Genomic DNA, 24,841 nt, shown 5'->3' with positions numbered 1-24,841 from the left:
CTAACCTTGCAAAGAAACTGTCTTGTTTTGGCGCACATCGTGCTTGCCCTGTAGCAGCCAAGATAGCTAACAACATGAGAAAGCAAATAAATGTTTTCTTCCCTAAGAAACCACGTCAGGCTGAGCTATAGTATCATGCAGACGTCTAAGTTTCCAGCAAACAGCACGAGCAAGAAACTGGTGAAGACTAAAGTGACAAGAGGTGTAACATACCCCCCTTTATTTAATGGGTGCAGAAAAAGAAAAGTACTCGAGTGGGTCATTGCATGTTTATATTGTCACTATAGTAGTCAGCTGCCTTGTATCACCAGCAATGGCATTGCAGTGAGAGTGGTTTACATTGCTGTGGTCGGCCTCCTAAACAGAAGGACGTGGGGCTCTGAAAAAATAGGAGAAAACAAGTCTGTCAGCACCTTCAGAAGGCTCTTTTTGCCCAACAAAACAATTAAAGCTGTGGTCCTGGAAGAGAAACAACTTATTCCATGAAACAAGCAATAACATAACATATACTGAGTAGATACACACAGAAAGCAGCTATTTGGAAGCAGTAGACTTCATAAACTACATCGTAAATTAAAAACAGTGCACTCATTTTTCATGTGCATGCCCATGATGGCAAAATGTAAAACATTAGTATATGCAATGAGCTTGTAATCAGAAACATATTCATGGCTTGCCAATGTGCAAATGGCTCTCACTGTTGTATTTTGCAGGCACCATTAAAATGCACTTAAAAAAGAAAGAAGCCTGCTGACCTTAACAAGTTGCTCAACATGCCAGGAATGCTGAAATATTAGATTCAAGAATACCAAAGAGCTGTCTCTAGAACTATTATTATCTTTTTTCATTTTTCCCTCCAATAAGTTTGCTGCCTAGCAACATTGCTATCCTATCACAGATGCCAATGAGCCCTTTACGATGGTGCATTCCTAGTCACCCAGCATAAATATAGAGGCAAAAGCCACCTCCAATTATAGTATGGCAGCCAGTGCACCACTGAACCCAATCCATTGCATCACCTCTTTTTAAGACTTGGGCAAACGGCACAGCTTTGGAAAAAATACAAACAATCTACAAAAGATGAGTGACTTCAGTATGCGAAGTGGTGGGTGATGTACTTGTGAGCAACACTGCAGTGCACCATAATGATGGTGCAGGCTGAAAATAGATTTCGTGAGAAAAAATAAAAGTCCCAAAATGCTCTTAATTGTAACTTCGCGTTTCACTCTGCCTTATTCCTAATATTTCAATCTTCAGGATTTAAACAGAAGTCTGGAGCTGAGGAATTTCAGCAGGCACAAGTGAACTGTATACAGCAAATCCATTTGTTGCTCAAGCACAAACAAGAATAGCTTGGCTTAAGTATGGTCAAAGTTGTACCAATAAAGCCTTGGTTTTCCCATAACATTTCCTCACATAATAACAAGCAAGTGAAGAAACTGGGAATGTGATAAATGCTTTCGCACAATGGGCTCAGATCCCACCTTTCCTCCAAATTTAGTGATTTGCCGGTTGTGCTGTTCACATTTTATATACCTGTATAGCATAGTGTGCGTGCTTATGCTTTAATAACAGAATCTTACATAACACCATTCTTAACATGCCATTTTATTAGAGACTAAACCAACATGACAGATGTAGCATTAGTTGCCACACTTGCCATGGCACACATGTGACTCGTGGGTGCACTGCTTCACATTAGTGGTGGGTGCCAAAACTACAAGAAGCTTGACCAAGCAGCTTAAGTGCAACGCAATGAATTTTTCTGGAAGTCACTGTGGTTTTAATGGGGCTTTGCATTCTCTCATCTTAAAGCAATGACAAAGTTTGAGTGATAAACCACAGGCTTTCAAATATTGCACTGTGACTCAGTTTTTTCTGGCAATAGAGTGAGCTGTGTACTAGTATGGCCGAGTACAGCCAAAATAAATGAGCAGTATAAACTAAGTTGCTTCGTCTTACAGTTGGTGTGCGACACACGCTAAGCTTTTAGTATCCAAATAATCTCGATGTCTGCCACTGCATACTGTGTTCCTAGTAAGCTGATACAAACATGTGCTTTGGAGTTGGTTCCTGGCCAAGTATGCCTTTGATGCAATATATTGCCGCCAGCATTGCGAGAACAAAAGATGACCGCCACATCCGAACTGCGTTTCAAAGAGCTGCCACACCGCAAGCGTCAAGAAAAGCACTGCAAGGCAACGCTGGGCCGCTGCTGACAGACTGGCGGCTCGTGCGCAAGAATCGGACTGGCACGCAACAGGAGGCGACAAAGAGGAGAATGACGTTCGAAGAAGCGAAGCTCAAGGGATATTTTCATTAACGGGCACAGGTTTGCCCAGAATAAATTAGTTTTCATAAAAACGGCTGTCGTAACTGTTGGTTACAATATCCTATGCAGTTGAGTGAAATCTGCTTTTTCATTGCATCCCAGCTTGTCAAAGAGTGTTGCACCTGTGTGAAGATGATGGGTCGTGGCAGCAGTATGCAAAAGCTGTGGTCTCGAAACTTTTGTTGCACCATGCTATAGCAATGTAAGAACCTTGAGATCTTGGAGCCCATGTGAAATTTTTGGACATGTAGACATTTGTTAGCTTTGCCATGGTTTTGTGAAGCTAAACAACACTTGATAAAACTACAGGTCTCACATACAGCTTCCTGACTCGTCTTACAACTATGAGCAAGCTTTTGTTATTGACTTAAATTACTCATATGAAGCCACTGCCGTAAGGCTGCAATATGGGCACCACCTTTATTTATTTATTTATTTATTTATTTATTTATTTATTTATTTATTTATTTATTTATTACATATCTGAATCGCCCATGCAGGCATTATAGCAGGGGGGATTACATTTCAAAGGAAGAAACAAGTGATCACTTACATAAAGCGCGATAAAATGCATCATTGTTTTCAATATTAACAATGTCAGGCGAAAGAGCATTCGATTCTTCTATAGACCAAACAAAAAAAGAATACCTAAAGACGTCACCCCTGAAAGAAACTCGCGGACTTTCAGCACATAGTCGCGTCTCAACGACATATAAGTAGGCGACTTAATATATCTTTCTCTATCAATCCATTTTTGAATAATAAACAGCATGAAAAAATTTTCACCTCAGATTTTTTCCCTGGTCCTTCTGTCATACTTAATTTTCTATTATAGTTATTAAGAACAAACCTAGCTGCTCTAATCTACACCCTTTCAAGATGTTCCGTGAGATCAGATGTGTACGGATCCCAACAAATACAACAGTAATCAAGTAAACTACAAACATAAGTGAAATACAATTGCTCTTTTGATTTATTCGGTAATTGAGTGAAGTTACGGTGGAGGAATCCCAATGAACATATTGCCGTATTCTTAATATGCGTAATGTGCCTGTTCCATCTTAGTAACTCAGACGTCATTAAAATTCCTAAATATTTGTATTCGTAAAGCTTCTTTAATGCCATATTACTCAAGGTATAAGCGCATGACTGAAATGCGTGCTTCCTTGAAAAGGTGACGTGAACACATTTTTGAACATTTAGTGACATTTCCCACGTATTGCACAATGTTCCTATAAGGTTCCTATAAGGTTCCTATAAGGTCTAAATCAGTCTGTAATGATGAAATGTCACTTGCATTATCTCTGACTCTATAGATGACACAGTCATCCGCAAACATTCTAAATGTAGACATAAGGTCACTTTCAATATCATTAATAAAGAGTAGAAATAAAAGGGGACCCATAACTGATCCCTGAGGAACACCTGAGGTAACTGGAACATATACAGAACAAAAACCGTTGAGCACCACAGACTGCTCTCTTGCACGAAGATATTCAGCAATTCAAGCTATGACACTATTGTCCAATTTGTAGGCCCTAAGTTTTGAGATGAGAAGATCATGTGCAACCACATCGAAGGCTTTTTTCAAACCTAGAAATATGCAGTCTATTATTTTGGTTTTGTCTATTGCCAAGGCCAGATCATGAAAGAACTCTACTAACTGTGTAGAGCATGAAAAACCTTGTCAAAAACCATGTTGACTAGAGCTTAGATTATTGTGCTTAACTAAATGCGACATGATTGAAGTATAAATTATGTGTTCCATTAACTTGCATGTGATACTTGTTAAAGACACCAGTCTGTAGTTCTCAACGGCACTTCTCGATCCGCCTTTGTGAATGGGTACAACCCGTGCCAGCTTCCAATCACGCGGTAAACAAGACGAAGATAAACACTTTGTAAATGAGAAAAGTAAAAACACAATATTCCAGAAAAGTTTTTAAGAATCACTGCCGGAATATCATCAGGGCCACAAGCAATTGTCAGCTTCATCTCCTGCAGTAATTTACGCAAACCTTCTACACCAAATATAACCTCAGGCATTTGTTCAATGTCCATTGGGCAGATCACATTAACAGTGCGAGAATGCTTTGGTCTAAACACTGACTAGAAAAAATTGCTAAAAAGTTTCACTTTGTCTTCATCAGCATCAATTATGGTTTCATAGCTCTTTAAGGGGGGAACAGAATTGTTTTCTTTACCGTTGCACCTAAAAAATCTCCAGAACTCTTTGGAATCTTTGAGCAACTTCACACCAAGGTTTTCAAAGTAAGTTTGCTTGGCCTGCTCCACAAGACCTTGAAAGCTTTTTTACAAACATTTCAGTTCTAACCAAGTATTCTGGGACTTCGCTCTCTGAAACTTGAGATAAGCTCTCCTAATTTTTCGTATTAGTGTGCGCAACTGATGATTAAATCAAAGCTTAACCTTTGACCGTTTAGAGGAGATAACATGAGTAGCAACAAATGTATCGTGCAATTCAAAAAACTTGTCTTTAAACAGCTTCCATAAATTTTCAATGCTCAATTCATCAACTAATGCATCAAAGGTAGGAAAATATGACTCAAACGCTGAAATTATAGCACCAAAATCAGCCCTCTTATACACATAAATCTTTCTGGGTTCCTTCTTCGGCACGGATACATATTGAATGTTTATATCAGCAGTAAAAACACAATGGTCACTTAAGCCGGGAAGTACATTCACATTCGTTATAATGTTCAGAACATTACATAAGAGCAAATCAAGTATGTGACCTGTGCCGTCGTTCCGTGAAGCAGCACGAATGTACTGTTGAAACGTAAAATAACAGACGAGATCCAAAAATGCAGAATACACATGGCCAGTGACCGACGCTACAGGGTCATCGCATGACCAGTCTATACCCAGAAGATTAAAATGTCCCCCTAGTATTATGATATCGTTTTCAAGCATATCACGGAAAGCAGACAGCTGAACGAACTGGTCGTAGTATGATCCAGGAAGATGGTAATACGATCCAATAACTATACTTTTCCCATAAGATAGCCTCACTTTGCAAAAAACAGACTCAAGATTGGCTGTACAACCTTAAAGCGGTACACACGATAAGCTTGAGCTAACGAGAATAAATACCCCTCCCCCTATTGCTCTTCGATCGCGTTTGAAACAATGATAGCCATCTGGAAAAACTTCAGAATTTAAGATGCTTGAGTCCAACCATGACTCTGTGCCAGTAACTATTGACGGCTCAACTGATCTAAGAAGGATATGGAAAGAATCGACATTATTTCTTTTGCTCCTGCAGTTTATCACCAAAACACTGAGCATTTCCTTTATCTTAGTAACTGGTGATGGTCACATCTGCTTCACTTTGTTGGTCACGCTATCAATCTGATAGCGTTTGTTGTCCATGTACAAGGTATCCAACTTCAGCACTGCTTTTATACCTTCTTGCCGATTCTGTTTCGCAAAATTCCATAAACAGTTTCTTTTATCCCTCACCACGTGTGAAAAATCTTCCTAAATGCTATAGTCCGTGCCCTTTAACTTGTGTGCATTATTTAACACTCGTTAGCGTTCTTTGAAAGAGGAAAAGTTCCCTATAATTGGGCGTGCTTTATCTGCTCGATAGGTTCCTATCCTGTGAGCGCGTTCAATTCTAACAGCATTAAGTTCCAGTTTCGTGCGGCACAGGTTTGAGGCAAGTTCACTTGATTTAGTTGCATTCTCACCAGTATCACTATCTTCAAAACCATAAAAAAGTAGATTATCCTGCCTTTGACGATTCTCAATATCGTCAATTTCTGAACCAAAAGCCGACAATGTTGCCCGATTCTGATGCTGCTGTGCCCCAACGTTAGCCAGTGAAGAAAGAATATCATCCACTCCTGTGATTGTTTCTTCTAATGACACAATACGAGCCTTCAGTTCTTCTATTTCAGCAGAGAACTTGTTCTCCATTGCTCACAGCTTTTTCAATATTGTGTTTTGGCCCTCAAGTATTCGTTCAAACTGTGCAGTATCAGCCCTGGGTTTGGCTCTATATCGCCTCCGCACAGCAGCAAAATCAGTAAATAGAAAGCAGAATGCTTCCAAACAACAAACTGATGTCTTACGAGTACCCTGCACGACTTCAAAGAAACACACTGCTTTGAACACAAGAAAAACAGACAGGGTAATCTAAAAAGGAGTTCTTGACGTACGTCAGTATGTCACTTCAGTACATGAAATGAGTGCTCATCACATTGTGTGAGTGTGATCATTCACATTGTGGTAAATTTCATGACTACTTTGTTTCACATTGAGCAGATGAACATAGAGCCCAGACACAAAATAAAAAAATCGCGATGACATAGACAGCCCTTGCAACTGATATATTTGAGTTACAGACCCAAGAAAAAAATATACTCTGCATTTTATGTGCGGCTCTTTAGCAGCAACCATTAGAGCTGGGCGAATTTAATATTTTTTGAATACGAGTTGAATACAAATACATAGTAAGTACCAAATATTGAATAGAATATTGAATAGTCACATGCAGACATATATTTATAGAAGGAATCTTTATTTTGGTAAATTGAGGTACCACACTAGTACTATTGTCAATAATTAACTTCACAAATAATCTCTCAAGATCTTTAGAGCCTGGTTGCAAACAGGCTTTTCAAGAATGAACTTCTGCTGTATGACTAGCTTTTCGAAAGTGCTAATTAAGTGGTTAAAGAAAAAGGTCAACATTCGTGAAAAAGAAAGGCTGCCGACAGACTTGCATGTCCTATACACATGTAAAAGGGTCCATTCCAAGGAAAACATCACTGACAGTAGCGAAAAATACAAAGTTGATACATGGCTAGACTGCAAGAAACACTGAAGTACAGAGCACAAGTAAGAATCACAGGTTTTAATGCAGGCTTCTGCTGTGAAACCGAAAACGCAGCTTGCATGACCCATTTTGTTCCTACATTCCTTTAAAAACTTATGTCCTTGTTTGACTTCTGATAGTTTGTGATACTTTGTTTAGCAGACATAGAACATGAACCTGACTTTAACAGTCGGTTGTTGTGAAATATTTAGTTAGTTTTGATATTTGACAATACCAAATAGTTCATTTTAGAATATGAATATGAATAGTTAGTGCATAATATTCGATTCATATTTGAAACTTCAAATATTCACTCACTCTTAACGATTATGTTTCACAGCAAGTACCAAATAGGCCAACTAGTTCTTCTGATAGGGCAAACCGTTTTGCTAAATGCTTTCATTTCAACCAGTGGTGGCATTGCAGGCGGCAAAAACAAAATGAGGTGCACCAAGCCTTGTTCTAGAGCTTTCCCACATCGGTGAGCACGATGTCAGCCTATATAAAGTGCTTTACACATGCTGATGTTTCAGTCCCCTATTCTTATAATTTCCTTATTGGACCAAACCAGGAGGTGCACCTAGTATGGACCATGCAGTTACCACACTTCCACACAGTACTACTGCTTTGTCAACAATATAAATTGAAGTGACATGTAGTTTTAAGATAAGCCACACTTTTCAAAAGTAAGTTATCCATTTTTCTTTCTTTGTTACTACTACAAGCAAATTTTTTATGCACGTACTCCTACTTCCAAGACTTACCTCTGGACTGTTTGCTAGGAGAGAATATTCCGTACTCGTATGAATTGCAAATACTATTCTATAACGACAGTTTCAAACTCATGCAGCGCTGCAAAAATGGCACATAGCTGCCCATGGGGCAAACTGTAACGTGCTCAGCAAAGGGCAGACTCCGGCCATGATGTTGCCATGACAACAAACTAGCCACAAAGAAATGTACACACATCAACATTTATTTCTTCATGACCAGTTTGCTCTGATGTTGCAACAGCATGGATTACCAACTTACTGATGCTGACACCCCCCACAAGGCAAGACAAATTAATGGACCCACACGGGCTGCAGACAAAAGCTCTGTTGGCCACGAGTTTTGGACCTTTGGTCCGTATTGACTAATCGAGACATATAACTCACAATGGACAACGTAGAATTGGTAGTCCTCAGTCACCAAATCTGGTACACTGTTTCAACTGGTACCCTAGCTTGGACAGTGGGCGTGTCCATTATTTCTGCCCACATGCCTGCACTCCAATGTTCTCGTGTAGCATTAGTAGTAGCACAGAAGTGTGCTTCTAATATGCTTCCTGTACTGTCCCAGCAGTCTTGAAGAACCTGCTCCACTGGGCACTACTGCCATCAGTCAGAAGGCTACACAACGAGGGTGACACACTACTGTAAATAGCAACACTAGAGCTGCGTAAAGCGGTCTAAAAAATTTAATCTTGGGGTTTTATGTGCCAGAACCCCAATATAATTATGAGGCACACCACAGTCGGGGACTCTGCATTGATTTTTACCACCTGGGGTTCTTTAACGTGCACCCAATGCACGGGACATGGGCACTTTTGCATTTCACCCACATCGAAATGTGGCCGAGAATTGATCCTGTGCCCTCACGCTTAGCAGCACAGCGCCATAGCCACTATGCCACCATGGTGGGTGCACAAAGAGGTAGCATCAGTAGGTTTTTAGTAAGAGAATCAAGTAAAATTGTCCACAGTTAATTGTATTTCATGTTCTAATCTTTATTTATTTAGTATTTGTTTTCTTGATTCAGTTGCTGACTATTACTGGCCAAATGTAATCAAGCCATGAGACGTCATTAGGAGCTGGTTCTGCATTTTCACAGGGGTTCAAGTCATTTTCTCACTTAAGAAAACATTCTCAATAAAAGTGACACATGTGTTGGCACACTGGTTACCACATTAAGCTTGGCTTAGTGCTTGTCATTTATTGCGGACTAATAAAAAAAGGACCACTTACCGGGCGAGTGAACCATGTAGTGCTCCCAGCCAAGGGACTGTTGCACTCCCAGGTTACGCCACTCAGTCTCGGTCATCAGGTGAGTCTTGGGCACAGACTGGGCCATCTCAGGTGGCAGGATCACATGTCTACAGGTTGGGGGGAAGGGGATTGCAATACACACAGAAGTGTTAGAATTTTTCAAATGGGAATCCTACTACTTTAGGTAACTAACTAAAATAAATAAAAACAATGGGTCATCACTGTGCACAAGCAGAATGTAAATCACATTTCAGGTCTTGTGCTTGCATCTGATCAAATGTGCAAGAAACAGTGCAGCAATAATGCAAAGCTTCAAGTAACACAGATGTGACTTTTGTAAGAGAGGCACACATAGAACCAATGCTTAAAGACTACATTATGCAATCAGTAAACGGTACTAAAGGCACAGTGCAAGTCTGGGGAATGGTAAAGAATAGAGCTAAGCAACGAAAAGGATGAGGATGGTGTAGCTTTCTAAATGGCACATTTCTCTCAAAATTATAGCTTATGTGTAGTTCGGGTACAATCAGAACCCATAATGGCAAACTTAAGCTGTACAACATATAAAAAGAACAAGAAATAAGATTCCACCGGCTAAGTTACAGTACTAGAGCATGGCATGTTCAAAAAGTGCATCTTTTCTTTAGATAAACTGTTGCCACACAGAAAGCAAAAAGTGATAGAATCACAGGGGAAATAATTGAAGGTATTGAAATGGTACATTTCGACACCAATGCACGAGCTAAAAAGGAGTTGTACTATCTGAACATAAGCCAGTTCTGCAATTATTTGGTTTGGCCATTGTCACCTAGTTTTTTTCATGCCTGCGCGATGGTGCCGCAGAGGCTATCCGTTGCGCTCTCTCTTCTTTCTCCATTCACACCTTGGCTCTCCATGCGAGACGTTTGCACCTCATACCTGGCCGCATCAAACTCCATAAACATAGCTATGCCTTGGAGTGTACCATCGGTGAGGTAGACTATGGTGAAAGCTTTTGTAAAGAAACAATGAATGATCTTGTGCTGGCCAACTTGATTCAGTGCTTTGTCCTCAACAACCTTCCACTTTCCTTCAAAATACCCGTGGCCGATTCATAAGAAATTGTACTGACCACAACCTGCAACCATGGATGCAACACATCCTGAAGGAATAGGAGAACTTTTTGTTGGGCAAGTTGGTATCAGTTCATTAAAACTACTTTAAGGCAGCAAAAAACAACACACAGCACACAAGAGAAGACAACGGGACAGGTGCTCTGTCCCGTTGTCTTCTCTTGTGTGCTGTGTGTTGTTTTTTGCTGCCTTAAAGTAGCTATAATGAAAAGTCCCAAAGGATGTCAAAGACATGAGATTTTTCGTTATGCGCACATTCTCACTGACAACCATAAAATCAATGTCTTGGCATTCTAACTTTTATGCAATGGAAGACTCGGGTATATTGCACTGAGCACCCTGGAGATCTGAATCTAGCATATAATTAGCGTCACTTATAAAAAGGGTGGGGTAACCAAAGTCAATGTGAAATAAGACAAGTACTCAAATAGGGGCTTAGAGAAAACTAAATGTTGCATAATTATATATTTTTGCATTATTTTCTTCATCCCATTGTGCAGACATTCAATTTTTTTCTGGGTGCTCTATTTACTTTATTCATGGTGAGTTTTTCATTCCTTTTTGTCTTCTTTTACCTTGACTGGCTGACATGGCTTTTTTATTCTTTTTCTTTTTACTAAAAGGCCAGGTGCACCAATTCTGGGAAGTGTGTTGTGTATTTTTGACTATACTGGTGGTAATTATGCCTGTACTGTTAATTTAACCTACCCTGCAACTATTCCCCACTTCCTGTCTCGTTGAGACCTAGCTTATCATACCATTTGTGACTCGCTACAATGCTCTGGAGAGACGAAAGGGCTGTTTCTTGACCAAGAAGCCAGCTATATATACCCAAACCCCACATGTGAAGTCGCCAAAAAAGACTGTCTTAAAAAATCTACCGATTGCAGTTTTTGTCGCATGGCAATGGGGAAAAGGTTGCAAAATAACTGTGAACCACAAAAAAAGCCTGCACAATATGCAGCAAGGCAGCCTTATAAAGCCAGTGTGATTGTTGACTTGAAAACATGTTTTCTCCACAAATATTGAAAAAAGAATATGCAAAGAAAGTTGTTAAAGATTTGCCTTGTTTTGACAGCTGTGCTGTAGCTCCTGCAAGAGCAAGTGGGCAATAAGTGCAACACAAGTTTCGTGGGTGTCGGACTGACGGGTGAATTTATGGACACCAGCCACATCTGCAGTGCTGGTTCATGCTCAGTACTCCGCAAGCACAAAGTTTCAGTTTTCAGTTTATTATTCGTTCATAAGAATTTGTTACAGAAAATGGTATACAGACAAGGGTCTCAAAGTCAGAGACTGCACCGGAATCCTCGGATTAGAAGTTATATGTTATAAGTTTTGATGTTTTCAACCCAAGAAAATCATGAGAATCTGTTACAGTTGTTGCTGACAAAGTTTTATACTTGCAATAGGAGGGATAGGTGGGCTAGTTGGCACGACATTCTCAGAAGAAAAGTGAGCTAGTGTTATATGTCTCCTTTGTCTCTCATCTTTTATGCACTCTAGGTTTTGTACAAAAAAGATTTCTTGACCAATATTTACAAATTTTGCAACAATGAGGGCAATGCGATAGACAAACACGAAGTTGCCAAAGTTCTTGAAATAAAATTGCAATCAGGAAAGACACTCTAACTGTACTTCATGTCACAGTTTGGCACCTTTGAGTGAAGTTCCTGCTTGTCCACATCTTGGTGTGTGCTGCTTACCCTCAATCCACATCGTACACAAACATCAATTTAACTTGCGAGCTTATTTTATAGTCCAAAATTCAATACAAACACCAAACGTGTCACATCGAGCGTGCACGCAAGCAGTGTCATCATGTCATCTGCTCCAGGACTGCGTAGGCAGTGTGCTCTGGTGATGAGCATGTGAGCTAGGCAGAACCACCGAGTGGGCATGAAAAAATATAGGAGGCTATGGTTTTCTTTTACTTTTGAAGATTTAATACAGGTTTGGTTCTTGAATAAAGGAAAAATCAGACATCCACATGTTCGTAGCAATTGCTACAAAGGAAAAAATAAAAAATAAAATAAAAGCCTCATAGTTGAAGAACTATGAGGCTTTTTTTTTTTTCTTCAACTATGAGGCTTTTATTTCGAGGAACCCGTATGGGTTTCCTTTGTAGCAATTGCTACGAACAGGTGGATGTCTGATTTTTCCTTTATTCATTACTTCTCTCCCCCTTGCGGGTTTCTGCAGAACTACTACGTCAGGTTTGGTTCTTGTTGAATTACACATTACTGAACACACTGCAAGAAAGAGCAGAGGCATTTTACAACAGCCGATTAATACATTTTCGCATATTTTCATTGCAAAGAACACATACGCCATCATTCTGAAAGAAATGAACAAGTTGGATGTCAGCATCACCCACATCTCTTTCTATTCAGTTTGTTTTCATTTCAGTCTGTTTTTCATTTTTACAAACTGCAATCTGGTACAAAATGCTTTCATTCTTTCTTATATCACCTCAATCATAAAGCAGATAATTTTTTTACAAATGCTGTACCACTATACAAGCACTCCCTGAATCTGCATGCAACACATTGTGACAAAAATGCAGTGCCAAAAGCACATTATCCAAATATTTTACATGAAACAGTCTAACAGGCTCACGTGGTAAGAGTTTTTCTGATTTTGTCTAGAAGCTTATCTCTTTAGCTGTGGTAGCACTTCAGGCACCAAACAACACTGTATACATAGCAAATGCCATTCTGAACCCACCCTGTGCAGATACTAGGTTAGCTTATTTAAACAGCTTGTAATCTGCTAAGTTTTGGGTTCTTTTCTAGAGCCACAGAATTTGCAGAAATGTACAGACTAAGCATGGGTTGAACTGTCTTTGGCATACGCTTTTAAGACAAGCATGGCAACGTACATCTATCCTTTAAAGGGACCCAAAATGATTTTGACAATTTTGTACAAACGTGCCGAGTCGTTAGGGTAGGTCCTCGTGATCATTGAGTGACGCATTTAAGCGTTTCGCATAAAGCACGTGATTTATTATAAGTTTTTAAAAGGTGCATCGCTACCGATAGCAGCAGCACCACCCCCTGAGTTTTCAGCCACCTTCTCACATGAGACATAGGCAGCCCAACTGATGTCAGTTGGCCGAGCTGTCCAATCGACTAGAGATGGTTGCGCCAACGAAAATTTTTCAAACTTTATGGTGAACAAATGTTGTTTGTGATAGTTGGAATCTTGGTGGATGTGTTGCTGTAACAGAAACAGAATACACAACGACAATTTATCCCTACACCCAAGCACTCCTTGCACACAGCAAATGTCTGCTTGTGTTAAGTTCTCTGTGTTGACATGAGCTGCACGGTCAGTGTTGATCTCAAGCTTTCTTTTTGCGAGCAACATGAATCACCCTTATTAGGTTGTGGGCTGCAGATCTAGCGATCAGTGACATGTCAAACTGCGACATTGTGGCCCTCTGCAAGGCGACATGCAAGCAGAGTGGCTGCAGTTCATTGGGCTGTCGGTATCCAGTCAGCGCCAGGATCTATGTGTCTGCGGCTATCACTTTATGCCAGAGCATTACAACCAAGTTTTAGCCTGTCTGGCATTTGGGTAAAGGCAAGCACAAGTGGACTGGGCATTTTACCGGATGAGCAAAGGCGCAAATGTGAACTGCAAACGCTGCTTAGATAGCTCTCGCTGGGAATTGATGGCCCTGCCGCTAACATAGAGGTTTGAGAGGCTTCGCATGCTTGCTCCAAGACAACTGGAAGTAGATGACATGATGTCGCATCATGACACAGAGCCATGAAGGAGGAGCTTAGCCCCGATCACTAGGAAAACGAGTTGAGGAGAAAAAGCATGGCTAGGGAGGAGGGTAACTTGTAATCGTCCATAGTGTTCTTACTATGAGATGATTCACTTAAGTTGTGGCAAGAATGTTTTACTGTAGCTTACCCTATGAGTCTACAAAATTTGTCCAAACCACTTCAGGGACCCTTTAAAAGAAACATACACCACCATTCCACCATTGTATTCTGCCACTATAAAGTCATGGGGCAGAAATTTGATGGTCAACAAAGAAGCTTAAAAGGAAGCCAACGCGTTGACGAGTGATGGAAAGGGAAATTAGGGGCATAATGTTGAGACATAGAAACACAGCAGTATGGATAAACCCAAATAGATTGTATTTTTGTTTAGATTAAGAGGAAGGACCTGAAATGTGCAAAACAGACAGATAACCAATGGTCTATTAGAGAAAAGGTCTGGCGGACAAAGGAAGGGGAGCAGTTGAGGGAGGCAGATAATTAGACGAAGTGATAATATCTACAAATGTGCAGGTCAAAGGTGGGTAACAGAACGGTGGCAAATGGAGATCTTGGGATAGATCTGTGTATTATATGGGAGTGGTGGCAAGTGCTCAACCATTCCAAATAGCCTCAGGGTAACACACACTATCTGTATGTTGATGAACACAACTGATCTTTGGACTGTTGTAGACAATACAGAACAAAAAGAACAAAATATGACAACCAAATATGCTTGTGCTCTGCACAGCCAGATGGTACCAACAAAACTTTTGTGTTGATTTATCTGGCTTCAGACATCAAAGCAACACCTGGGCTATCAGTGATGACATAGTGGAGGGCCCGTGATAATTGAGTGTTTAACATCCCGAAGCATCACAGGGACTATGAGATGCTGTAGCAGATGAATTCTGACCACATACAGTTTTTCTATTATGCACTGAATGTTTGGTGCCATAAGTGTTTCTGCATTCTGCCTCTATTGAAATGAGGCTGCCTCACTTGAAAATCATACTCCTGGCCTCTTGCTCAGCACCAGAACGCCACAGCCACTGAGCCTTATATCGTAGATCCACTGAGGCTTTTAAATGGGCACCCAAATATATATGTGGAGTGGCACTTTTATATTCTGCCCCCATAGGCATATGGCTACTGCACACAGCTGACAAACGAACCCGCACAGAGGAATGATCCCCGTTCTTGCTGCAAGTGCTATTAATTTGTAAGATGCATTCGCACCAACTGCCCCTGACAAACATGGAGCACTACTGCACAAGACACGAAGCCATGCTTATTGCTAACAGCTCTAGTAACTGGTAACTCTGATAACTGATTCTCCACTGCAAAACCAGATTAGCAAATTCAAGTTAATCATTGATTTATATTCCTTTAAAGCCCAACTGTAGCGAAATTTCACACTGGCTAAATAGGCAATATATTGATACATACTACTGAAGCAATCATGACAAAGCGACATGGCTGGCAATTGTTTTTCTTATGAGCAACCCCTAAGTAGCACCTAAGCTGATACATGTGTGCACTTTTTTATCTCTTGCGATCGCGATTGGCTCTCTTCAGTAAGCTTGCTCAAAGGCGCCAATCGCGACCGAACAATCCGATCCCAATCGGGCTCGGCCGACCAACACTTTCGCCGGCAGAGGGGGCGTCATTTATGCCCAACCTTTGCCGCTAGCACACAAAAATTGGTGCTCTGAGCACTTTTGAATCACACATGACTTTTGCGGAAAATCGAGATTGCTGAAGTTTAGCAACCTCATTTACCGAACTATGATCCCGCTTAAGCCTGACGCACTTAACTGACGTGGCAACTGAAGTGTGCACCCGATTAACGTTCTTACCTGTATTCGTACTTGTTATCGTAGTATTTGTCTGAGTAATGGATTGAGGTCTCTGGCATCCCAAGATGACCTGGACAAATCAACATTTAGCACAGGGTCAATGGATTTTAGCACCGGAGTAGTGCCTCAACGGTAACCCCACCCGACTTCATATTCAACAAAAGTATAGAGGTCAGCAAACAATTATCGTACTAGCAGCACCTTGCATCAAGAAAAAATTTTTAAAAAACGTAGAAGAAAAGGTGCACATTAAGTATGCCTTATGTGTGGTTGGCGCCCACTGGACTACAAATCGCCTTTCACCGATTAGAGGCGCATGAACTCAAATTTCGGCACGTAAAATACTGAGTCGTCCCCTTAACTATTCAATCACGATGGGTAACATTTAAAATAAATCGGACGTCAAGCAGAGAGTGTGTTACCGTTGCTTTCCAGAAGAAACGCACTATTCAAATGAGTGCCGCTTTTTGAATTGCTCCGTACGGCTTCGACTAAACTTTGGCTCGTCTTGACTAGTTTTGACTTATAGAAAAAACAGCGTGGCCAACTTGGGACGAGGCGGATTCTGCTCGAGGTGATGCGACGATGTTCCCTAGAACTGCCTAGAACCATTGAACCATGTTTTGAAGTACTCTTTTTTCCGTTCGGAAAGAGGAAAGACGCCCATTTTAGCAATATCAGGGTGTCTACCCAGTCGACATTTTCAAATTCCCTGAGTTTTTCAGGTTTTCCCTGAGTGCCTTTGCAATATTCCTTGAGTGACACAGAACCATGGAGAAAGGAAACCTCCATGCACAGAACTTTGTTTTATGTCAAGACTGGCTGACACCATGTCGCCCGGTGCTTTCACCCGACTAGTAAGCATGTAAAAAATTAAAAACCACTTAATCCAGTTTGAATAGTAATGACCGAGCAATGTTTACTTTATTCAAAATAGAAAACTGAAGGGAGGGTTAGTAAAATGGTGCAGCAAATATCTTCGAAACAAAAAAAATGGTAAAGCACATTAGAGCTGTGCACGGGCTCGGGTCGGCCCAAAATCCCGGACCCGGCCCGGCCCGCGGGCCGGGCTCGGGCCATTTGGAGGTTCTCTTACTCAGGCTTGGGCCGGTCCCGGGCCAGGCTTTCTATATCTCGGACGGACCGGTCTGGCTCCCCGATCTCGACTGCGTACCTAATTATGCGAAAGTATGCTTGTCGTCTCGCATGTAGGTACAGCAGGAAGTGCAATGTATTTATTCATCAAAAATGGAATCTACAGGGACGGGAGAAAAGTACAAACGCTAACAAAAGGCAAACGAAAGCTAGCGGAGGCTCGGAATGCGTCTTCGGTTCTACCAAGTACCGACGCTTTGGAAAAGCCGCCACTTGCAGGCACCTCCCAGTAAAAAGGCTGAGGAGGGAAGCGAAGACAAGTCTGTGTACGGCGCACGCGGGGTCGCCTTTGCCACACATACAAATTAGCCAAGCGGCGGCGTATAGGGGCCTTTTCCAATGGGCAGTGGTATTGCTTGAAGACTCTGTCGTTGACCGAAGTCGACAGGAAGCACACGTCGTCACTGCCCATGCTAGAAAGGTCGCTGTTTTCTTTCAGCAGCACCTTAGAAACGGGTGAACTTTTTCAACTCGCCGCTGTCGGCACCCAAAAAAAGGGGACGATCGGGTGTTTTGTGGCATTCTCAGGACGAGGCTTCACAAAGCTCTGATGACGCGCACCCGGAAGCGCTTGCCATATCTCTTGTTCGTCTTCCCGGTCAGAGCGAGGCGCGAGGAGCGGAAAGCGCGCGCCGCCGCCGCTCCTCCAGTCCGGCCATGCTAGTTGCGAGCAACAATGGCGGGGGCCGTCCACCGAAAATGTCCCTCGATAAAGGTGTGCTAGGGGAGTACTCATGCAGTCTGCAAGAACAATCTCCCGCAAAAAAGCCATGCATGGACTTCTTCAGCGAGTGGAGCGGCGCAGCCAGCAACCAGACTGCTGAACAAGAGCTGACCGATTACTTGGCCGCAGAATCGACACCGTGCTCGGAATCTGAACTAGTGCAGTTTTGGAAAAGCAAGAAAGCCACGTACCCCAAACTTGCTCTTCTTTCTAAGAGGCTAACAGCCATTCCGGCCACCAGTTCAAGCAGTGAACGAAACTTCAGCGCTGCCGGATTCATAATGCAGGAGCGCCGCACTTGCCTTTACCTTTCATCAATGGACAACTTGTTTTTGCACAATAGCTTAGAATAACAATTCTGTGCGCACGCTGCATCTGTATATATTCACGATTTTGCCATATGGAATGCAAGAGTTCAACATTATAAGGTCATTCAAATAAACTGATTTTCCTGATATTGTTTCTTCTTGTGTCGGCGTCGCCTTATTGCAAGTCGGGCCGGGCCCGGGCCGGCCCTTAACTCGGCCTAAGGCCGAGCCGGGCTTCTTTAGCGTCGGGCCGGACCGCGTCGCCTGTGGTAGTGTAGGGCCCGGGCCGGGCGCGGGCTCTGGATTGCGGTCCGTGCACAAATATAAAGCACATTGCAAATCATGTCGAACATTTTGAATTACGAATGAAAAGAGATGCATACAGACGCAAATATTTTCGAAAATGACCCATTTCTATCAACTGATAGCAAGCTCATTGGTGTTAGGCCCGAGCTTTGTCACAAGCATGGAGGCAAGTGAGATTTTCTCAGCAGCTGGAAAGTCGACCTCATGAAACTGTCCTGGCATACTCTCAGCCCGTGCACAATGCCGCAGTGTTCCGTTTCACTGCTTTAGAGAGCTTTGTTTTGTTTGGATCAGTGTCACCTGCGTCTCGGCGTCAGCACGCACTGCTTTTTGAGCTCAAACTCCTTCAAAGAAGAGGCGGCACAGTTCCTTTCCCGATCATTCCTTAATGCGACGGTCCTTTCTCGTCCTCGTTCCGCCGCGCGTTTTCACGAGTAAGACTCCGTGCATGGCAGCATTCTGAAAGCAATCGAATTTCGTTTCAACAGCGGAGCGACCGTGGCAACGTGTATCGTAACCGAAGGCTCGCCGCGTAGGCAACACGGTCATCCTGACATGTAGGTGCCTTTGTGATTGGAGGTCACCCGTACTATAGGTGACTGTTAGTGTACCTTTTTCTTTTTTTTCTTTTTTAAAAGAGAGGCGGAAGTTTATTGCCTTAGAAACGGGCGAGCAAGACATTTCGCGATGAACGTGCGCAATCGCGTTTCACGGTGACTACCGAGCTGGTTTGAATGTCTTGTCATATTTCCAAGTACCGTACTTTCCGATGTGCAAGTCGCACATTTTTATAACACTTCCGATGCAAAAAAAAAAAAAAAGATGCTGTATTTTAGATCGGTCAACGGTAGGTCGGAGGCGCGCGCGTCTAATACACCGGAAGATACGTTACATAAAAATTTCACGATGAAACACTCGAGCCAGCTTAAACGCCGACTGCGATGTTTCAAATGGTCATGAGCGAGTAGTATTCCCATTAAGAATGACCTCAGCAAAGCTGCAGCACTCGCAATCCGCCTTTTTTTTTTTTTTCGTTTTCCTGCGCTGTCCTCTGCCGCGCCCCGCTGGAAACGGTTTGGTAGGGTGCCGGGGCTTTCGCCGGTTAATTTATGTACCAATGCCCATGTTGAGTTGGCGTCAGTAGTGCGTTTCGTGGATTGCCATTAATTATTAATGTATTCTCCGGGGCAGCATGTCGTACCTGGAAGCCACGTCGCACTCACCGCAAATACTGGATGAGCAAGTCTTAAGCGCGCTGTTGTGTCAAGAGTGCGGCCGTTGAAGCCGTGCCGAGTTCGGTATGAAAACGCGGCTACCTTGGAGTTTGTCGCCGATTTCCGTCCCCGTACCTCAGTTTTCGTGCTGCTTCTACACATTCTTTAGACATTTCGCACATCCGAGAAGTCTCGGCGTGCCGCCTTCCGCGTCGGAGTTATCTGCAGCCACAAATGGTTAATTTTTAGCTTCAAATGTTGTGAAAATGGCGCAGCGCAGATATAAAATAACGTCAAAACGTAGCAAGACATATACATATCTGCGCGTATGAGTCACGTTCATGTTCTACCTAAAGGTTCAAAATGCATCAATATTCATAAACAACAAAAATAAAATATTTCGCGGAAATTTTGTCAGCAATATGGGGAAAACACCCAGGCAGGAAACTGGAAATGGGCTTCACCTGAAGCCACCCGAGGTTTAGCTTTGTATTTCTATAGGCAGCTCTCGTCATATGTGAACCAAAGGCGTACATTTCATTTGCTTTACATCCCATGTGCGACACCAATGCAACTGGATATCTCGCGTTGGCAGATCCCCTCTGACCTTTTGCTCGAAAGATATGCAGCGAGTCGCGGGTCAAACTTCTGCCGCGTTCAGTGTTCCTGTCTAAACCGACAAATGACGCTTGCTGCCTCATTCAGCGTTGGCCTAAGACATAGCCAGAAACTTCGTACTCAAAACTGAAACTCGTAATAAAAAAAACATTTTACCGGTGCGTTGCCTGCAGGCAACATTAGTCAATAAGAGGTTAAACACCGTCATTTGTGATCCAGACACATTACGGGCTGTTATTCAGATTACAGCTTTTGTTTTACTTCGTCACACTTGGTTTACGCGTGCCATAAAGTATTAGAAAAGGAAACTGCTCGACCTAAGCGCTCACTTATAGGCCATGTAAACGTGGATGCCAGCGCGCTGGTAATTGAGCGAGGTATGTTTATGCTGTTCTACCAAATGCACAGTCGCTTGTTTCCCCTTTGATGTAGACGTAAACGTGGATAGGATAGGAATAAACTTTATTTGTCCAACGGTTGTTGATGTTGGTGCCCGGGGCTAGGCTGCCAGAGTTCCATCGCCCGAGGAAAATCTTTCGAGATCCTCGGCAACGGCCCTGGCCCGCTGGACGGCCCACTCCAGAGATGCACGTAAACGTGCATCTCTGGAATTAAACGTGTAGGCATAACAGCATGCACGGACCCACCAATCTACGCAGCGAATGCGAGTGGCAGTCTTTGGGAACGATGACGTAGTACATACGTTGGCACAACGCAGTTTCGCCGCTTGCCACTTATTGTGTACGCGCGGTGCGAAGTAAAGGAGACATGATTCAAATCGCCAAGGTCTGAACTGAACTATAAAAGCAGCTTCCACCGACATAACTGCTTACATTTCAGTTCAGGTTCACCAGCAGCGGGTGCGCTAACTCGACAGCGCCAGGCCTAACCTTCGCTGAACAGGACCGTGGGTGATTACCGGATACGGTCCCACACCACAGCATCGAAGGCTATCAGCATGCTGCAAGTAAGCTAAAATCCTTGGAGGCATTTCAAATGCAGGACATTTCAGAAGCTGCATTGTCGACTCTGGAACTATGTCCAAAATGTTATTTCAGTTCGCAAATGACTACAGTGAACGCCGAGTTGACAAGAATATGCACTAAAAAAAAAATCAAAATGTGTACAACTGTACAACGTTCTCCACACAGGGGAAATATTTCTGAAGAAAAAGAACACCGTCATTTTATTAAGTTCCAGTGAACATTGTGCATCAAGTACATGTCATAGAAAAGTACAAGTGGATGCAAGCAGGTAAATTTACACAGGGCAGTGAACACTGAAGTACAAAAGTAACGGTGATGAAACAGTGATTTTTGTACTTTTAGAAGGCTAATTTATGTGAATCTCGGACGAAAAAAAAAGTAAGAAGACAACGCGAAAGCGAATGACGACCGCAACATATCAAGCACAGTTATCCTTGATAATATTCTATCCCAGAGTGACATTCTAATGTCGCGAAAATGAAGCAAGTGTGCTGTGCCCGCTTCTTGACCTGAACATTAAATAAAGTCACCGTGCCGCGGTGCTTACGAAATACGTACCTAATGCATCTCTTGTGACGTATGCCGAACGATGCCCTCTGCTATATATATGAAAAATTTCTCGCCTGGAAAGTCAATTGGATTGGAAACATGCAATAATTATTCCTAAATCAGAAGATCGGTTGTTCCTTCCTCCGACCATCCGATATCCGTACTTCGTACGTCATCAAAAACACAGGAACATCTCGACTCATCTCATAATCTATTTCACGATGAATGATGACGTTAACGCGATTGGCATTCAACCACTGTAGCTACCGATGGTATTGCTGAAGACACCTTCATTTGGAATCTGTAGTGGTCGTTCTGTGATTTGTATTGTTTCGGCCATATGCCGCACACAATGTCTCCGGGATGAGCCAACTTTGCTGCGACACCCGCTCTTTACAAGGGTCGGCCTCGCGCATGACAACACGTGAAGACAGCTGTATGACGACCACCCCTGCAAACACACCAGTGTTCCTGAGCTCCTGTGTGTAATTAGCATTTGGAAAGGTAAAAGTCAAGAGAGAGGGAGAGAAACGAAGAGGGAAAGGTAGGAAGGTTAACCAAGGACGTGCCCGGTTGGTTACCCTACACTTGGGGAAGGGGACAAGGGAAGAACAGATAAGGAGAGAAAATAAAAATAGTCAAGCCAGCGTTAAAAGTCAAGCCAAGACCGACGCTTTCCCGTCGCTCTCGTCTCATGCCCAATCGGGATGCGACGCCTGCAGCGCCACCGGTGGCGTTCCTAATTCCGCCAGCGTAGCGAGAGCCCAGCTGCCAGGCGCCTTCTGCCCAAAAGTAGTTGCCTTGCGTGCTGCGTATGATTAGTACACTGACGACGGAGTTAACACGATTCAGGCACAACGGTGATACCTATTGCTTAGTAAAGTACCACATCAGGGCTCTCTCACCGTTTGTGCGCATTGAGGTCGTTGGCCGTTTCCGGAGCCGAAACACTCCATCAATACGTCTGCAGCATGCCATCCCTAAACATCTGCGCAGTATAGCTCCGATAATCCCAAAGGCATTGCTGACGCAGTTACTCAAAATTTCGGACAAACCTGAAATGCCACGAACATCACATGACACCTTTGCTCGGCATGCATGCCTGTTAACCCAACTTCATAACTCTTTGAGGCCTCGAGTCCATGATTGAAACCGCGTTCACCGCATTGCAATATTATGTTCAGGAGCTCACTCGACACACCATCCCACCTCTTGGAAAAGCGATCTGCAACTGACGGTAGTCCGAAGCAGATCATCGTCAGTTGCAATATATATATATATATATATATATATATATATATATATATATATATATATATATATATATATATATATATATATATATATATATATATATATATATATATATATATATATGCATGTGCGTGTGTGTGTGTATACATGCACATACACGCTCTTCTATGCTCTCCCGTCCCTTCTCTGCCTCTACCACGTGACCGGTTTCCAACACTTCACACAGATACACTCTTTTTTTTTCACTTTGGCGCTCTTAATGCTAACGCTTTAATATACAAGAAAGCAGTCGGGAAGCAAACAAAAAATAAAGAATAGCCAACCTCCCCAAAAACAACTAAGGCTGTGAGTTTATAAATCACCAAAACAAGCAAGAGCCACGGCCGGCAGGCCACTAACGCAAATCGCAACTATCATGCTGGCACGCTGGAAACTATATTCTAAACTAAAAGCAAAGAAAAAAGAACACTGCAAGAAGGCAAAACCAATGAAAACAAGACACGTAAGGAAAATAACAGACAACGCATGTAAACCACTAAACACCAAAAAGACAACAAAAGCAACCGTAAAGTTACCTATAATGAAAATAAGCGTGGTGAGGAAGGCGTGTATAAAATAGAATAAAATTATTATAAAAGGTAAAAAAATGTAAATAAAGAAACTTTGCTTGTCAATATGCCACTGGTACATTCTGATAGCTAATGCACTCTAGGAACTTCTAAGATATTCTAAGATTTTCTGGTCAGACTAATCGACGGTACGCTAAGACAACTATTGCCTTTTGAAAGAATTTCATGCGCTTGAAACAATAAACGCGCATAAAGGTCCTTAAAGGGCTTAAGCACTGCGCATTTTTCAAAATCCGCGCAGCTAATTAGACTAGTCAAATCACCACACAAAAGGACCTCAGCCCACGCCTCCCTTGCAGGATGAGCGAAGAACGGGGTGAGCAACGACGAACAAACCAGTCGTCGGATGATTTATTTTTGCCACAAATTCCAGACCAGTTGCTTCGAGGCGGAATTACTGCGTGGTATCGCTGGTATCGCAACGGAGTCGGCGATGGTGATTTGCTGCTAGACAGTCTTCAGATTCCCTAGTCGACTCGCCTAGGGAGACGAGGGGATTAAAAGCAGATACTTTTCGAAAGTGAGGACAGAGGGTCCTGATGTCGACTGAGACGTTAACTTGCTCCTGCATGGAGGGGACTTCCGCACTGGAGCCGTGTAACTAAAATAAACCCTTTTTTCTTCATTTTCTACAACTTGACATCGTAGTCGATGGGCTTGGTGGATTCCATGCCCTGAGCGCCACCCTAACCGCAACAGCGATCCTTCGAGTTATGAACTCCTCGCTGGCAAGCGAGCGCGTTGAGACGCTTGGCGCGTATTGATTTGGCCTTGCAGAGGCGCAGTGAGAACGCAGGCGAGAGCTTGCGGGCGTAGAGTTTCCTTACAAAAACTCTATGCTTGCGGGGACAAGGAACGCGCGGATAACACAGGCACAGGCTACTGAGAGCGAGGGTGATGTGGCCGCAGCGATGCCCTCTCTCCTCACGCAACATGTGGCGCGGTATAGTGCGGTAGAAGGTGTGAAGTATAAACCCCACGCAAGCGATCTTGCGCGCGACAGTGACAAGCGATGCGATGGAGATGGCTGTCGCGTTCACTCGTCGCCTATACAAGTCGTACCCCACGCGAGCGACGATTTTGAGCGACGTCTCCCCGGTGTTGCCGGTATGAGGGCAGCAAATACGCGTCGAAACTATCGTGACTCGT

General features: G+C 42.9%; 1 protein-coding gene across 1 annotated transcript; it reads right to left on the bottom strand.

Annotated features, from left to right (window-relative positions):
* Positions 1-203: 203 nt before the first annotated feature.
* On the bottom strand, positions 204-16,451 carry LOC142582480 (cyclin-dependent kinases regulatory subunit-like). Its single transcript, XM_075692251.1, has 4 exons — positions 16,372-16,451; positions 15,950-16,019; positions 9,185-9,312; positions 204-379 (listed from the first exon to the last, which is right to left on the bottom strand). The coding sequence occupies exons 2-4, from the start codon at positions 16,006-16,008 to the stop codon at positions 336-338; spliced, it is 231 nt and encodes a 76-aa protein (XP_075548366.1). The 5' UTR covers positions 16,009-16,019; positions 16,372-16,451; the 3' UTR covers positions 204-335.
* Positions 16,452-24,841: the final 8,390 nt, after the last annotated feature.

This window comes from Dermacentor variabilis, chromosome 5 (assembly GCF_050947875.1).
Source record: "Dermacentor variabilis isolate Ectoservices chromosome 5, ASM5094787v1, whole genome shotgun sequence".
Classification (NCBI taxonomy): Eukaryota; Metazoa; Arthropoda; class Arachnida; order Ixodida; family Ixodidae; genus Dermacentor; species Dermacentor variabilis.
The sequence above is the reverse complement of the archived record's forward strand: the minus strand, read 5'-3'. Positions and strand labels throughout refer to the sequence as shown.

Bases quoted from the DNA above. Each gene is read 5' to 3' on its own strand.
- LOC142582480 (XM_075692251.1), bottom strand. From the start codon at position 16,008: ATGCCAGAGACCTCAATCCATTACTCAGACAAATACTACGATAACAAG. The intron at 9,313-15,949 runs GTAAGAACGTTA...CCCAACCTGTAG, and splicing joins GATAACAAGTACGAATACAG to ACATGTGATCCTGCCACCTG. The intron at 380-9,184 runs GTAAGTGGTCCT...CTATTTTTTCAG, and splicing joins CTACATGGTTCACTCGCCCG to AGCCCCACGTCCTTCTGTTT.